Below are 17023 nucleotides of genomic sequence, written 5' to 3' on the forward strand. Positions count from 1 at the left end.
GTTCAAGACCCGAGCGGAGCCAGAGCGGGCCGCTAGTTAGGAAATAAAATTATTATTATTATCAATAAAAAACACAGTATCTGTGTGTGTGCATGCGTGGATATGTATGGTTGTGTGTACATGCATATACAATTTTCTACGCATTTATGGGCTACATTCTTTTCAAATAAAACAATAAAGTTATATGAACGCTTACATTTTTATTTTGCGATGGAATGTTTTCTGTAACTACACAATGGTATTGATTTTAGTATTCATTTTAAGTTTAGATTTCGTGTATTGTCAGCAAAGGTTTACAGTCACTAATTATTTGGAGAGCAGACTTGCGTTGGTAATTATACTCTATATTATTTTATAATTTGATTAATTGCTTGTAGTAGGGTGCACTGAGCCAATACTTTTTTTATTGCTTAAATGGGTGGACGAGCTCACAGCCCACCTGGTGTTAAGTGGTTACTGGATCCCATAGACAATTACAACGTAAATGTGCCACCCACCTTGAGATATTAAGTTCTAAGGTCTCAAAGTATAGTTACAATGGCTGCCCCACCCTTCAAACCGAAACGCATTATTGCTTCACGGCAGAAATAGGCGGAGTGGTGGTACCCACCCGCGCGGACTCACAAGAGGTCCTAACACCAGTAATAACTACCACCAGTAATACTAAGATTGATCACCGTCTTGCTAATTTCTTAAAGACTTTTCACTCTGTCTCAATCTGGTATTCAAACTGTGATGTTTGTTTGGTCCCCATAACTACCTAATATCAGATAATGCCGTGAACTATACTAGATAATATCGAGGGTCGTAAGGCTATTTGGTTTAAGCGACATTTCTGAAACTTTACACGAGAGCCATTTAAGATTTCAAAATTTGGATATCATAACAAGAAAACTTCTTCAGCTATTTGAATGAGGTAAATTTAATTGAATTTCAATTGAAAGCATCGAACTATTGATTCTATTAGCAAATAAAACGCTCATTTAATTACAAATATAAATATCGCGTATAAAGTAAACATCGACATATACATAATACTCCTCCTCCTCGAGTCGTGTTCCTCATGTCTGAGGGTCGTGACCACCATCACCCATGAGCTTCAATCTTAAGATCTTTTTTCACTTTCCCCTGTCCACGGCGTCATGCAGCGCGCTGTACACTGTACTGTCCAAAGCGGTGCGGATCTGATCGGACCAACGAGTCTGGCTGCGGCCTCTAGATCTGTTGCCTTCCATGTGATCATAAGTTTTTCCAGGTTATCGCCGTGTATATTATTACATAATACTAGTTATACTATAAATAGAAATTATTTTTATTCGGGATTTTCACAGTACTTCTTTTACACGAATTTTGTAAAATCAAATATTTTAATAGGTAATTTTTTTATCATTTCAGGACGCATTGAAACAGAGTAAAAATGAAAACATGATAGTCTCGACGTTGCCAGTAAGGTTTTCACTGTGTAAACTCGCGTCTGTGGCTAAAGACGATGCAAAAACGGAACTGCTGTCAGCTTTGGGATACAAATCAGATTTCATGGTAATTATATACTTTCAGAGCCACTTCGCTGACTCCTGACGCATAATAATGATACATTTGTAATATAGACATAATTAAAACTATTTGTCAACTCAAAAACTGCAAATAATTCGAAACGACAAAAAATAATAATAATAATAGTTTAAAAAAACTAACAAAGTATTCTTTTAAGAGAAATCCAATTAAAAAATTTTAAAAAAATTTAAAAAAATAAAATTATAATAAAAAATAAAAAAATAAACGCTTTTTTACAATAAAACCATTTTTCTTACAATATTTTTAATTCAAATTTATTATCTATATTTTAGTTGAAATTCAATTTTTTCAATATTTTTTCAAATATTGAATTGTCATCGGTCCTTAATAAGTATACCAAATTTCGAGTTAATCTGACGTTTTGAAGGGGTCAAAATCATGTTTATAGATTCCGTTACAAACATACGTACGTCTGAAGCTAATAAAAGCATATTAAAAAAATTACAACTATGAACGCGAAATGAAGCCTATAAGTAGCATTAACGGTAGGCAGCGGCTTGGCTCTGCGCCTGCCCATTGCTGACGTCCATGGGCGACGGTAACCACTCACCATCAGGTGAACCGTATGCTCGTCTACCTACAAGGGCAATAAAAAAAACTACTTGAATTATGATAAATTTTAATTTAAAAATACCTGTATTTCTGAGGCATTTGAGAATTCAGCCTCACGTCCTAATTAAAAGGTCTTATTTAAAGCAAAAGTTCTCTTTAAGAACGAACATTCTCGCTCACGACTCGGTCGTGCGCGGACGTGCTTTCCGATCCGTGGCCCGCTTGCGAGCCGCGTCTCTGAACTCACAGTTGTGCTCGACAGTGTAGTGACCGTGAATACATCGTGCGTACAATTCGGTAGTGCGGACGTGCCGATCCGTTGGTCGCTTGCGATCTGCGTATCGAGGTCCATTTTTGTGCGCTAAAGTTTTGTAACCGCGAACCCACCCTTACCAACTGCCTTTTTCAAGGCAAAACCAATCGCTACGTTCAGCTTCCTGTGGCACTCACAGGCTAGCGATTTCCTAACCCTTCCCAAAAACAACAGTCTTTTTCAAGACTAGACCCCCGCTCGCGATTCTGCCTGCTGTAGCACTATACAGCCCGAGCGGGTTCCTTTCCTTTTCCCCGCCGATTGCCGTTTTCACGGCATAGGCATTCCCCCCCCCTGCTCCTTGCTGTCCTGCAGCACAGGGGGGTTACAAATCCTATCCGGGGCCTCGCCTTTCGGCGAGTTCAACAAAAGTCCCGGGGCCGCCCCCCCCGGGCAAGAAGACAGCAAGATGAGTGAAGATTGTGTCAGTGAAAGTGCTAGTGACATTGTCGGGTTCCTCCGGGATAGGTACCCGTCAATTAGGGCCGAGTACTTAGCGTATAGGGCCTCCCGTGGCAATCCCTCCCCCCCCGCGTCCGTCGCCGCGTATTTCAACCGTGCCTCGGAGGCACGCCGCGCGCCCCCCGCCGCCGCGTTAAGTTCGAGCGCACGTTCCAACGATGCGACTCACGAAGCGCCTAGCGCTACCCCCACCCCCGCGCCCGCGTCGGTTACGTCATCACGCGCTACGTCCGCCGCGACCTCGATCATTTCAAGTTCAGGCTCCGATACCGAATCGGAGATGGACTTCGAATCCGCGTCAAGCCCTCAGCCTGGAACTTCGGATGGGTTCCAAACCGTAACGCGCGGTAAAAAGCGTACTCGCGCCGTGGAGTCCCGGAACTCCACGACAAAACAAACGAAATCCGCGTCCGCCTCTCGACCAAAAGTAGTAGTAACACCGGAGTCGGACTCCGCGCGCCGCGTAACCCCACCGCCGCGTCCCAAGCCCGCGCCCGCTCCCAAAGTAGCTGCCCCGCCCCCGCTGATACTTCAAGAGAAGACAGCGTGGAATCGCGTGTCCCAGGCCCTTCAGGCAAATAAAATTAACTACACCCATGCGCGTAACGTCGCGCATGGGATTCAGATCAAGGTCGCAACGCCGGGCGACCATAGGGCCCTCTCAGCATACCTCCGAAAGGAGAACATAGGTTTCCACACCTATGCTCTTCAGGAGGACCGCGAGCTCCGCGTAGTAATACGCGGAGTCCCTAAGGAGCTAGAAATAGACTACATTAAGGAGGATCTGACCGCTCAGGCCCTCCCGATAGTTAGTGTGCACCGGATGCACAGCGGGCGGGGCAAACAGCCCTATAATATGATACTCGTGGCGTTAGAACCCACCCCGGAGGCCAAAAAGAAGATCGCATGTCTCACGACAATTTGCGGCCTATCCGGGATATCGATCGAAGCCCCCCATAAGCGTGGCACTCCCGGGCAGTGCTACAGGTGCCAACTCTATGGCCACTCAGCGCGTAATTGCCACGCGCGCCCCCGCTGCGTGAAATGCCTCGGCGATCACGCTACGTTAGATTGCGTTAGAGATAGGGAAACCGCGACCGAACCTCCCAGCTGTGTCCTATGCCTTAAGCAAGGGCACCCCGCGAACTACCGTGGATGTCCCAGGGCTCCGCGGAAACGTCCAACCCACCCAGCTCCGCGAACCGTCGGCCCAAAGACTTCGGCACCTTCAGTGCCGAAACCCGCCTTCGTGCCGGCTGCAGTTCCCACGGTCTCGGCGTGGAAAAAGCCGCTGCCGTATACGAAGGCGGGAACGGAAACCGCACCCCCGCCCCCGCTCGCGACACGCCCCGCGCCTCAGCCCCTGCTCGCACCTCGCCCCGCGCCCGCGTTCCGTCCCCCGCAACCCTCTGCCGCCAACGACTTCGCGCTCGTGCGCGACTTCGTCACCGCGGTGAACTTCGACCGTCTGCGATCGTTCGCTGACGCTATCCGTAGGTCGACAACCCCCGAACAGCGGCTCGCGGCCGCGTTCGATCACATGGACGTTTACGAGTCCGTGTCGCGTACGTTATAAAATCTTTACCGGTAATCAATGGCGCAAAAAGGTAGAGAAAAACCGTATTCCCTTACGTTAGCATTCTATAATGCTAACGGACTCGCGCGGCAACGCGATCAAATTTTTGAATTCCTCCGCGATAATCTTGTAGATATTCTATTAGTGCAGGAAACCTGTCTGAAGCCCTCGCGTCGCGACCCGAAAGTCGCGAACTACGTCATGGTTAGGAATGACAGACTCACCGCCTCCAAAGGCGGGACTGCCATTTACTATAGGCGGGCCCTGCACGTTGTCCCTCTCGATACTCCCTCGCTCTCACATATCGAGGCGTCAGTGTGCCGTATCTCGCTGACGGGACACCAGCCGATCGTCATCGCATCCGTTTATCTCCCCCCGGACAAGCCCCTTCTGAGCAGTGACATCGAGTCACTGTTCGGCATGGGAGACTCCGTCATCCTGGCAGGCGATTTAAATTGCCACCACACTAGGTGGAACTGCCATCGTACTAACGTTAACGGTAGGCGTCTCGACGCGTTTATAGACGACCTCACCTTTGAAATAGTCGGTCCCCCAACTCCAACATGTTATCCGTATAACATCGCGCTCCGTCCGAGCACTATAGACCTGGCATTGCTTAGGAACGTAACTCTGCGCTTGCGTTCCATCGAAGCAATGTCAGAGCTCGACTCAGACCACCGACCTGTCGTTATGCAGCTCGGTCGCCCTCACAACCCAGTCACTGTTACGAGGACCATGGTGGATTGGAATAAGCTGGGCACGTGCCTAGCCGACGCCGCTCCGCCAATCCTCCCTTACGGCCCGGATTCGAATCCATCCCCCGAGGACACCGTCGAATCCATAAACATCATTACCGATCACATCTCTTCCGCGATCATTAGATCTTCAAAAGAAGTCGATGTGGAGGACAGCTTCCACCGCATCAGACTGTCCCCCGATCTTAGGAATCTCTTAAGAGTTAGGAACGCGGCAATCCGGGCCTACGATCGTCTTCCCACGCCTTCAAACCGGATTCAGATGCGTCGTCTACAACGCGAAGTCCACTCCCGCCTAAGCGACGCGCGTAACGATAATTGGCATAGTTATTTAGAACAACTCGCGCCCTCCCACCAAGCATACTGGCGACTAGCTAGGACTCTCAAATCCGAAACTACCGCTACTATGCCTCCCCTCGTACGCCCTTCAGGCCAACCACCGGCATTCGATGACGATGACAAGGCTGAGCTGCTGGCCGATGCACTGCAAGAACAGTGCACCACCAGCACTCAACACGCGGACCCCGAACACACCGAGTTAGTCGACAGGGAGGTCGAGCGCAGAGCTTCCCTGCCGCCCTCGGACGCGTTACCCCCCATTACTACTGACGAAGTTAGAGACGCGATCCACAACCTCCAACCTAGGAAGGCACCCGGCTCCGACGGCATCCATAACCACGCGCTAAAACTCTTGCCAGTCCAACTGATAGCAATGTTGGCTACAATTTTAAATGCCGCTATGACGCACTGCATCTTTCCCGCGGTGTGGAAAGAAGCGAACGTTATCGGTATACATAAGCCGGGCAAACCGACAAACGAAACTTCTAGTTACCGTCCGATTAGTCTCCTCTCGACGATAGGAAAAATTTACGAACGGCTCCTTAGGAAACGCCTCTGGGATTTTGTTACCGCGAACAAAATTCTCATAGACGAACAGTTCGGATTCCGCTCTAAACACTCGTGCGTACAACAAGTGCACCGCCTCACGGAGCACATTCTGATAGGACTAAATAGGCGTAAACAAATCCCGACCGGCGCCCTCTTCTTCGACATCGCGAAGGCGTTCGACAAAGTCTGGCACAACGGTTTAATTTACAAACTGTACAACATGGGAGTGCCAGACAGACTCGTGCTCATCATACGAGACTTCTTGTCGAACCGTTCGTTTCGATATCGAGTAGAGGGAACTCGTTCTCGTCCCCGTCAACTGACCGCCGGAGTCCCGCAAGGCTCCGCGCTCTCCCCGTTATTATTTAGTTTGTATATCAATGATATACCCCGGTCTCCGGAGACCCATCTAGCGCTCTTCGCCGATGACACGGCTATCTACTACTCGTGTAGGAAGATGTCGCTGCTTCATCGGCGACTCCAGATCGCAGTAGCCACCATGGGACAGTGGTTCCGGAAGTGGCGAATAGACATCAACCCCACGAAAAGCGCAGCGGTGCTCTTCAAAAGGGGTCGCCCTCCGAACATCACTTCGAGCATCCCACTCCGTAGTAGGCGCGCAAACACCTCCGCCGTTAGTCCCATCACTCTCTTTGGCCAGCCCATACCGTGGGTCTCGAAGGTCAAATATCTAGGCGTCACCCTCGACAGAGGGATGACATTCCGTCCCCATATAAAAACGGTACGCGACCGCGCCGCGTTTATTCTAGGACGACTCTATCCAATGCTTTGTAGTCGAAGCAAACTGTCCCTCCGCAATAAGGTAACTCTCTACAAAACTTGTATACGCCCCGTCATGACGTATGCAAGCGTAGTGTTCGCTCACTCAGCCCGCACCCACTTGAAATCCCTTCAGGTTATTCAATCACGATTCTGCAGGATAGCCGTCGGAGCACCATGGTTCCTTAGGAATGTGGATCTCCACGATGACCTGGAGCTCGACTCCCTTAGTAAGTATCTACAGTCGGCATCACTGCGCCATTTTGAGAAGGCGGCACGACATGAGAACCCTCTCATCGTAGCCGCTGGAAATTACATACCCGACCCAGTAGACCGAATGGTAAACCGTCGACGTCGCCCAAAGCACGTCATTACGGATCCTCCTGATCCATTAACGGTGCTTTTAGGCACCACAAGCACCGGTCACCGTCCTCGTCGAACCCGTCGCTTGCGACGAAGGGCTCGACGAGCGAACTAACCCATAGACACAGCCCACTGAGTTTCTCGCCGGATCTTCTCAGTGGGTCGCGTTTCCGATCCGGTGGTAGATTCTGCGAAGCACTGCTCTTGCTAGGGTCAGTGTTAGCAACTCTCCGGTTGAGCCCCGCGAGCTCACCTACTAACGTTAGGGTGAAGCTGAAATAGCCTCTCAAGGCTATCAGCATAGGTAGGGAAAAAAAAAAAAATAAGAACGAAGGGATTTTTATTTATTAAAATAGACTGTGACAATACGGTTAAGTACAATAGTCTTATTCTATTTGCCAAACTATTTTTTTTGCTTAGAAGATAGTGCAAGCTTCAGAGCTGCCAAAAAAGTATTCAGAATAGTTTTCTTTATTTAAATCATCAACAATAAAAGAGAAGAGTAAATGTTTAAGTTGAACCTTAATCTTAGGCTCAGTGAATAATCACTCACACACATAAGGTCGAATTTTGTTTATTATACGAACACTCTTCAAATAATACTAGTAAACTGATAGCAACTAGTGAGAGCACTTTTACATTAGTGATTTTCTACTTTCTTCACTATTTTTAGATAAAAACCTGTTACACAGGCATTAAAGAAGTACTTGATTTTTTGAAATGGTCAGATCTTTTGATGTTCAATAAAATATACGTGAACTATACTGATGACATCGAAACAAAATTCATAGCCAATTCAAGCAGTGTTTATGGAGTGCAAGTGGATAGGGTCGGTTTCAATACACCGTCTAGTGCAATATCATTTATCAACCGCTGGGTAAGTTTAAGTTTAAGATGCACCGGTGTTCGAATCTCAGGCGGCTACCAATTTTTCTAATGAAATACGTACTCAACAATGTTAACGATTGACTTCCACGGTGAAGGAATAACATCGTGTAATAAAAATGAAACCTGCAAAATTATAATTTGCGTAATTACTGGTGGCAGGACCTCTTGTGAGTCCGCACGGGTAGGTACCACCGCCCTGCTTATTTCTGCCGTGAAGCAGTAATGCGTTTCGGTTTGAAGGGTGGGGCAGCCGTTGTAACTACACTGAGACCTTAGAACTTATATCTCAAGGTGGGTGGCGCATTTACGTTGTAGATGTCTATGGGCTCCAGTAACTACTTAACACCAGGTAGGCTGTGAGCTCGTCCAACCATCTAAGCAATAAACAAAAAAAAAAGTGTTTTAGATTTTTTCCCTACATTTTATGATCTATACACGAGCACAACTGTGGTTGTATGGAATGTTAAAGCTGATTTAAAACCAGTTTCGACTATAGGAGGCTTGAACTTTTTACTTAGCTTAAAATAGATTGACCATGTAACCGATTGAGATTGTTTCGCCGGTTTTGTTCAAAACTGTGGTTTATTCTGAAACAGTTTGTTGACTGAACATTAAATATTGACTCTTGCGAGTTTGCATTGACAAGTTCAGAGCTAAAAAAACAATAATAAATGATTCAAATAACTTTTATTAGACAGATAGCAACATTTTTTTCAAGTCACTTTAAATTATAGACATTTTATACATAATAATTTTGTATAACATAGTAAGTTGTTAAAAATAATATTAGGTATATTATTATTATAATTGTGAAACAGATAGAAAAAGCGACTTACAATAGAATCAGAGAAATCCTTGACCATGGAGACATCAACCAGTCGACGAGAATGATTTTAATCAGTGTTGCTCATTTTAAGGTAAGATTTTATCAGGCTTATATTTTATTGTACTTACTACATATGCAAGGTCTTTTTTGATTCTGATAAGTGTTCTTACATACATACTCACGTTTGGTTCAATGAGATTTATTAAGTTTTTTTTTTTTTACTGCTGATGGGTAGACGAGCTCACAGCCCACCTGGTGCTAAGTGGTTACTGGAGCCCATAGACACCTATAACGTAAATGCGCCACCTAACTTTGAGATCTGTCAGTTCTAAGGTATAGTTACAACGGCTGCCCCACCCTTCAAACCGAAACGCATTACTGCTTCACGGCAAAAATAAGCAGGGTAGTGGTACCTGCCCGTTCGGACTCACAAGAGGTCATACCACCAAATTAACAAGCCTCTTGTGTATTGACAAACCCCTTGTGGTGGTCTTGTAACATTTATATATTTTCAGGCAACATGGGAATTTCCATTCGATGTCAGAATGACTGCGGACAAAATATTTCATTATCAGAATAAATCAACTACTAAAACGCCAATGATGATGAAACACAACGAATTTCTATATTACGACGATAAACTGAACAACTTACGTGTACGTGGGGAATCTTAACATAATACATATTAAACAAGAAAAAAGGACATTAATAATTTAATTGATGAGTCAAATCAACTTATTTCGAATAGATTTGATTTTGTTTACGTTTCAATATATTTTTTTATTGCTTAAATGGGTGGATGTGCTCACACCTGGTGTTAACGGTTACTGGAGCCCATAGACATCTACAATGTAACTGCGCCACCCACCTTGAAATATAAGTTCTAAGATCTCAAGTATAGTTACTCATGTATAGTAATATCTCATGTTTGAAGACTAATTTCACTAGAAGTTAAATGTGTACAAATTTTACATGTGGATGAACCTACCTGTATATACCTGTGCCACCGGATCCCATTAACATCACAACGTGAATACTGTCACCCATCCTGAGCTCGTCACGCGATCGAGATCTCAATGGAATTGTAAATAACGTCCGCTTCCAAAATAGGTTGCAATACTGTTTTACGAGCTCCTATCCTACGTGAAACGTCACAGCAAAAATACATAGAGTGGTGGATCCTATACGGTGGGCTCTCATGATACGGTACCATCAGTAAACAACCTTTTTTTTTATTGCTTAGGTGGGTGGACGAGCTCACAGCCCACCTGATGTTAAGTGGTTACTGGAGCCCATAGACATCCACAACGTAAATGCGCCACCCACCTTGAGATACAAGTTCTAAGGTCTCAAGTATAGTAACGACGGCTGCCCCACCCTTCAAACCGAAACGCATTACTGTTTCACGGCAGAAATAGGCAGGGTGGTGGTACCTACCCGCGCGGACTCAAGAGGTCATACCACCAGTAATTACGCAAATTATAATTTTGCGGGTTTCATTTTTATTACACGATGTTATTCCTTCACCGTGGAAGTCAATCGTGAACATTTGTTGAGTACGTATTTCATTTGAAAAATTGGTACCCGCCTGCGGGATTCTAACACCGGTGCATCGCTCAACACGAATGCACCAGACGTCTTATCCGTTAGGCCACGACGACTAGAAACCTGATAAAGAAAGACTTATTTTAAAATTTTCCGTTAGGTGCTGAGCATAACGCTCGGGAGTTTTGGAACATCTATTACGTACATCATGCCAGATGATCAAAAAGGTCTACCGGGACTTTTGGAGAAACTGGCTAAAGAATCCAACTTCGTTAAGAACATAAAAAAGATGATGACTCGGACTCGAATGAGGATAGGTCTTCCACGCATGAAGATTAAAACAACTATTGATTGGATTAAACCTCTTCGACAAGTATGGAGATAAAAAAATGAACAATTTTATGACTATCTATTTATAAGTGTTTTTTTATGATTTTCTAATGCAAAATATTTAATTAGGAGAATCTTTTGCATTAAAATAAATAATTTCCGAGGTACGAAAGGAAAGTACCGACATAATTACTCCACGTCAGGCCGACCATATGTTTGTCTAACTAGTAAGGCAATGGAAAAAATACTTTCATCAAAAATCCTCAAAGTACATACGCCTCCTCATGTAACGAAGTACAAAACAGGAAAAACAGGAGTTCCTTCGTAGACTCAGAGACTCCAAATGATGAATGATAAGGGCATTAACAATACAAATGGCTCTTCTGCGTGTAGAGTTTTAATTTTTTTAATTGCATAGTTGGGTGGACGAGTTCACAGCTCACATGTTGCTAAGTAGTTACTGGAGCCCATGGACATCTACAACGTAAACGCGCCACCCACCTTGAGATATAAGTTCTATGGTCTCAAGTATAGTTACATAATCGATGGTGTCATTCAAACTCGAGTCGGAGGTGACGAGATTGATTAAGAGGTTCGTCTCTATAGCATTTTGGGCTAAGCTCACATCAGACTTACTCAGTGGTGGAAAACTGGGCTTGTAAAAATTCCTCTCGATAACCTAAAAGCGTTTCAGCTATCCGCCAACTCTAGTAAATAAGCCTTCTATCTTAAGCCAAATCTATAATATGTTTTGAAAAATACTGCTACGTAACTCAACAGCTAGGCGTCAACCAGATCTTCAATGAAACTACATCAAATTTTGAATCAATATTAAAAAGCAATAGCATAATAAAAAATATGTTCGTGAACAAAGTCAAGCAGAAGCTGTTTTTGGAATTAGACGAGATGGGTGTATCCAGGCACAGATCTCCTTTAGGTAAACAGACATAGAAATAAATAATATAATATAACAGATATATAATAAAGTAAGTCTTTCATAATGATAGTTATATACGTTATCGTGGCCTGAAGGATAAGATGCCCAGTGAACTCGTATCAAGCGATATGTGTTTACCTAGAGAGCTCAGTTTAGCTAGAGAGAAAAGAAACAATTTAGGAAGGAAGGAAGGTGAAAAAATGGGCGCGATAAAAAATAACTTATTCTCAAAGTGGGCAGTAGGCAAAATAAGTTTGGAAACCCCTAATCTATACCATGAGGTCCGTGCAACCCATGACCGAACATTGTGGAAAATAATCACATTTGTTCGCGATCCTCAGCAGTGAGGGATCGATGAAGAAGAAGAAGAGGGGCTCTGCACACCATGTCCTCTTATCATGCTGTAGCTATCTTGTATGACTTCCAATCAAAACCCTACGATTTGGCATGAGTTTTATGACCGACCTGACATCAACTGCCCTTAGGTTACAACTCCAGTAGTATATCTATTACAATGCTTCCTTAAGGGAGGACTTTTCTGTTTCCACTTTTGATGCGTTTTTTTTCGACCATTTTTTTGTGCTATAATTTGCTTTTTATATTATGAACACTCATATTAAACTTTACACGTTCAAATACCAAAAAGATAAAAACGTCACCTTTTTTTTTGTCTTTCTTGATTCTTTCTGTATTTTTAGTCAAAGCGACTTTGACACTTTACCGTGTGATAAACGAATAACATCATGTTATAAATATCAAATACCCAAAACTTATAAATTGCATAATATCAATACAATTTGGACGACGAGATTGACCTTGCTATATCTACGGGCTCCATTGTCCATTTAGCACCACGCAGGTCATAAAGCCCACTAAGTTTCTCGCCGGATCTTCTCAGTGGGTCGCGCTTCCGATCCGGTGGCAGATTCTGCGAAGCACATTCTTGTTAGGGCCAATTTTAGCAACACTCCGGTTTGAGCTCCGTGAGCTCACCTACACGTTAAGGCGAAGCTAGCTGGTATAGCCTCCCAAAGCAATTAGCATAGGTTAAAACAAATTAGGTCATAAGCTCCTTAGCTTAATTCATATGAATTAAAAATAGGAATGGAAAAACCCCTAGCTTGACAGGTGCTCCATTCGTTACACAATTTCTAATACTTTATAGTTGCCATGATCTCTGTAAACCAAGCATTAATGTCTTTTCAGATCCTGAAATGATGAGCCAGGACCGAGTCATGCTTGGTCCCGGGATCAACGTACTAGAATTTATTCTGGACCGCCCATTTTACTTCATGGTCACATTGTCCCTCGAGAACGTCCAACATGATTTGTTTAATGGGGTGTTTTATGGACCTTAATTAAATGTTCTGTCTCTTGTCCTTAATTTCATAATACAATTGTAACACCACCACAATTGTGTAACTACTACTAAATGTACAAATCTACTTGTCAAAAATAAAAATAAAAACTTTAGTTGAAATGCTAACAACAATTGTACCTAGTCGTACACTATAATTGTACACTGTCGAACCCTTAGAAACCCGAGAGGACAAATATACATTCATGTTTATTTGCACGGATAAGAAGAATTGGCAAATCAAATGGAAAAGTTGAAACGCCTTTTGCTACACTAAATCTGCCCAGCGTGTTCATGCTAATGGGAGTTGGTATTGCTGAACTGAAGCCCTATGAAAGATAAATACGATCGCAGTCTACACGTCAAGTTACGGAGTCTGAAGACGCCACAACATAAATTCCGTAGTCCATTTTAAGCTGATGAAAGTCGATATACTGATAGCAATACAACAATATTAAGTAAGCTGTAAGAAGCAATAGCTTTGCACAGAAACGAATAGGTGGGACTTCGGTTATCTCTACAATTTATACCACATGTTTCGGGAGCGGTACCTTTAATTTTAGTGCATGGAGTTTGCTGAGAGCTAGAACATTTTCTTCTACAAACTAGATTTCGCAATTGGTATTTGCTTGGCCATAGGTATAATGCGCAGGCCGTATGCTTGTCTGGTTCCAAAGGTATGAAAAGTATATACGTAATCAACAAATGTTCACGATTGACTTCCACGGTGAAGGAATAACATCGTGTAATAAAAATCAAACCCGCAAAATTATAATTTGCGTAATCACTGGTGGTAGGGCCTCTTGGGAGTCCGTACGGGTAGGTACCACCGCCCCGCCTATTTCCGCCGTGAAGCAGTAATGCGTTTCGGTTCGAATGGTGGGGTAGCCGTTGTAACTATACTGAGACCTTAGAACTTATATCTCATGGTGGGTGGCGCATTTACGTTGTAGATGTCTATGGGCTCCAGTAACCACTTAACACCAAGCGATAAAAAAAAAAAAAGAAAAAAGTGCTATGTAATAGTGCAAACAACAAGCAAAGTCATAACAAAATACAATAAAAGCTTACACAAAATCAATCTAACTACCGCGAATCAAAGGCTAATGAAAGTAATTCGATGAAATTAAATGAAAAAAAAAAAGAAAATTACAAGCTATGAAATCGACAATAGCTAACTAAAGGGGCACGTGTCGACACGTGTGTCATAAATAAATGCCTCTAACGAAGGGTTGCACGACGAAAGGGTCAAAAATTCGTTTGTGATCAATTACTGGAAGTTAATTGCGTTAGTAATTTGAATTGCATTAAGCACTATTATTACAAAAATGAATAATTCATAAATTTCGAAATTCTTTCAACAGCAATAAATATCATTTCTTGTTCATAAATTGATAGGCTCATGAAGAATTCCTTTTATTAAATCTGTACCTGGTATCAGTTTGAACAACAATATTTCGTCGGTTTTTCTGAAACTCAATCAATCTCTCTAGATAACGTATAGAATATCAACTTAAACCCATCGTTAGTCTATACTAATAATATTATAAAGAGGAAAGATTTGTTTGTTTGTTTGTTTCGAATAGGCTCCGAAACTACTGGACCGATTTGAAAAATTCTTTTTCCATTAGAAGCCGACATTGTCCCTGATGAACATAGGCTACTATTTTTTTTTTTTTTTTGGTTTCATGTGTGTTTTAATGTTTCCGAAGCGAAGCGAGGGCGGATCGCTAGTAGATTATTAAAAAAGTGAAAACTTTCTATTGTTGAGTTGTAATTAAAACCCCTAATGCCTCAAAGCAATATTTATCTAACTATAGACAAAAACTTATTTGAGAGAGGTCTTGATACTGATTCCCGGTACGGTCTATGGAAACGAGGGTCCACGTGACCCCTTCAATCCAGTGGCACTTTGTATGCATGACAAATTTACAATTTAACTGAATACAAACGAGCTGTATAATAAGCATTGAGAACAATTATTGTTGCCTTAGGGGCGTCTGAAATTACCGGAGTTGCTATGCTAATCTCTTGTTGTTTCCTTGGTTCCGAGGGTTGTAGTTCCAACCAATGCACTAGTATAGTTCAACGCATACTCTTTTTACCTGACTGACAGCCATGTTATTGCCTAAAAAGATTTCCTTAGTTACCACACTGAAAATATTGGCAGAATATTCTTCCTCCTCTTCTCTTGTATATATATGTGGGCGTTACATCAGGGTTTTTACACATAAGGTATTTTACAATAAAAATACCAATAAATTCTATAAAACATTAACATTACATTGTTTATTACAAAAAGCCAAGTCTTAGTTCTTACACAATTAGCCATTTTGTGATGGTTATAGCCATTACAACTTCTTTTATACAAACTAATGTAATTGGTGCGAAATAATTTACAAAATATGGCTTAATATTCACAATACATATTTTAGTGATTTTTGCATGATTCTGACATTAATTTACTTTATATAAATTACTTTTAACTAATATAAACTAACATTCTTTTATTATCCAGCCTAATAATAGATAGCGCCAACAACATCATAGACTTCTTAGTGCCTCAATCGATAAATAAAATACCTAAACTTTTGTATAAAATGAACTTAAAACAAACAAAAGGAATCCGTCCGACGGGGGACACATCAAAGGGAAAACAAAATTGTTATTTTTATTTAATTCCGAGCATTTTCATATTTATCTACCTTTTAAACCTTCTCTGGACTTCCACAAATAATTCAAGACCAAAATTAGCCAAATCGGTAAAGCCGCTCTCGAGTTTTAGCGAGACTAACTAACAGCAATTCATTTTAATATATGTAGATTGTAATAATTAATCTTCATACTTCACATATATATCTTATCTTCAAATAAATGTTGTGTGGTTGAATCATAAAACAAAATTCTTCTTAACTCAAATTAACCAACAAATACGAAGATCTTAAAGCGTCGCTTGGAGCAGGGGCGTCTAAAGCCAAGATCTCCGGGGTAAGTCTGACAGGTGACCCGTCCCGGGGGACTCAATTACCCGGACTCCGGAACCGTTCAGTTGCACCGGATAAAGGTACTCCTGACTTCATCACGACTTTAACCTTATTGTTTTATGATATTTATTTTATCACTAATAGTTTTCAGTGGTTCCGCTCATGTCACATTCAGAATTATTAACAACTATCACTTTAAACGCAGATATTACATTGATATATTTAAAAATATCGGTTTCTTAATATATTATTATATCAGAATATCATTAATCCAACGAAATTTGTGTTACAATAGTATATCGTGGCATATAATTACATAGTATACTTATTATACTGTCTAGTATGAACTAATATCAATAGAAAAAGCTGAAGGTAAATTTTTTATTGATATCGATCTAAAATCGACCAAATAATTGAGCAGACTATTATGCAAACAAAAAAGCATCAATCAAATGCACCGAAAAAAACAATATTACATTACTTCTGAAACCACAGACAAAGTTCTGTAACAGAAATATAATTTTAAACATGGTAAGACACTATGGTTTTTATATAAAGTTAAATAAGTTGTATACCCATGTACTTACCTAATTTCTTATGTATATGATTTTGCAACATTAAATATATATTTATTCCTTTTATATAATATAAATGTAAACAAGGATTATTTGTTGTATGGAAACCAGATACTGATATAGGTAAGTGTATCAATACATAATATGTATATTTAATTATATGCATATATAGATATTACAACGCGCAATGAGCTAACAACTCTCTTCCTCATACGAATTTTTGCTTGATGTGGAAATTGTACACTATTACAAAACCCTTAGAACTCTATTAATTTTACTACATTATTAGTACTTGTTACTCAAATCTACATTTATTT

General features: G+C 41.9%; 1 protein-coding gene across 1 annotated transcript; it reads left to right on the forward strand.

The window, feature by feature from the left end:
* The first annotated feature begins 235 nt into the window (after positions 1-235).
* serpin-33 (serine protease inhibitor 33) lies at positions 236-13148 on the forward strand. The gene is made up of 9 exons (NM_001135891.1): positions 236-331; positions 1396-1539; positions 7938-8141; positions 8971-9069; positions 9494-9634; positions 10222-10287; positions 10684-10896; positions 11634-11790; positions 12997-13148. The coding sequence occupies exons 1-9, from the start codon at positions 236-238 to the stop codon at positions 13146-13148; spliced, it is 1272 nt and encodes a 423-aa protein (NP_001129363.1).
* The last annotated feature ends 3875 nt before the right edge of the window (positions 13149-17023 follow it).

The sequence above is a fragment of the Bombyx mori genome, chromosome 13 (assembly GCF_030269925.1).
Source record: "Bombyx mori chromosome 13, ASM3026992v2".
NCBI lineage: Eukaryota > Metazoa > Arthropoda > Insecta > Lepidoptera > Bombycidae > Bombyx > Bombyx mori.

What these genes read in the sequence shown, in the direction of transcription:
- serpin-33 (NM_001135891.1), top strand. Translation starts at nt 236, where the DNA reads ATGGTATTGATTTTAGTATTCATTTTAAGTTTAGATTTCGTGTATTGT. An exon ending in ATAAACTGAACAACTTACGT is followed by an intron (nt 9,635 to 10,221) that starts GTACGTGGGGAA and finishes TTTATTGCTTAG; the next exon opens with GTGGGTGGACGAGCTCACAG. An exon ending in CAGGCACAGATCTCCTTTAG is followed by an intron (nt 11,791 to 12,996) that starts GTAAACAGACAT and finishes ATGTCTTTTCAG; the next exon opens with ATCCTGAAATGATGAGCCAG.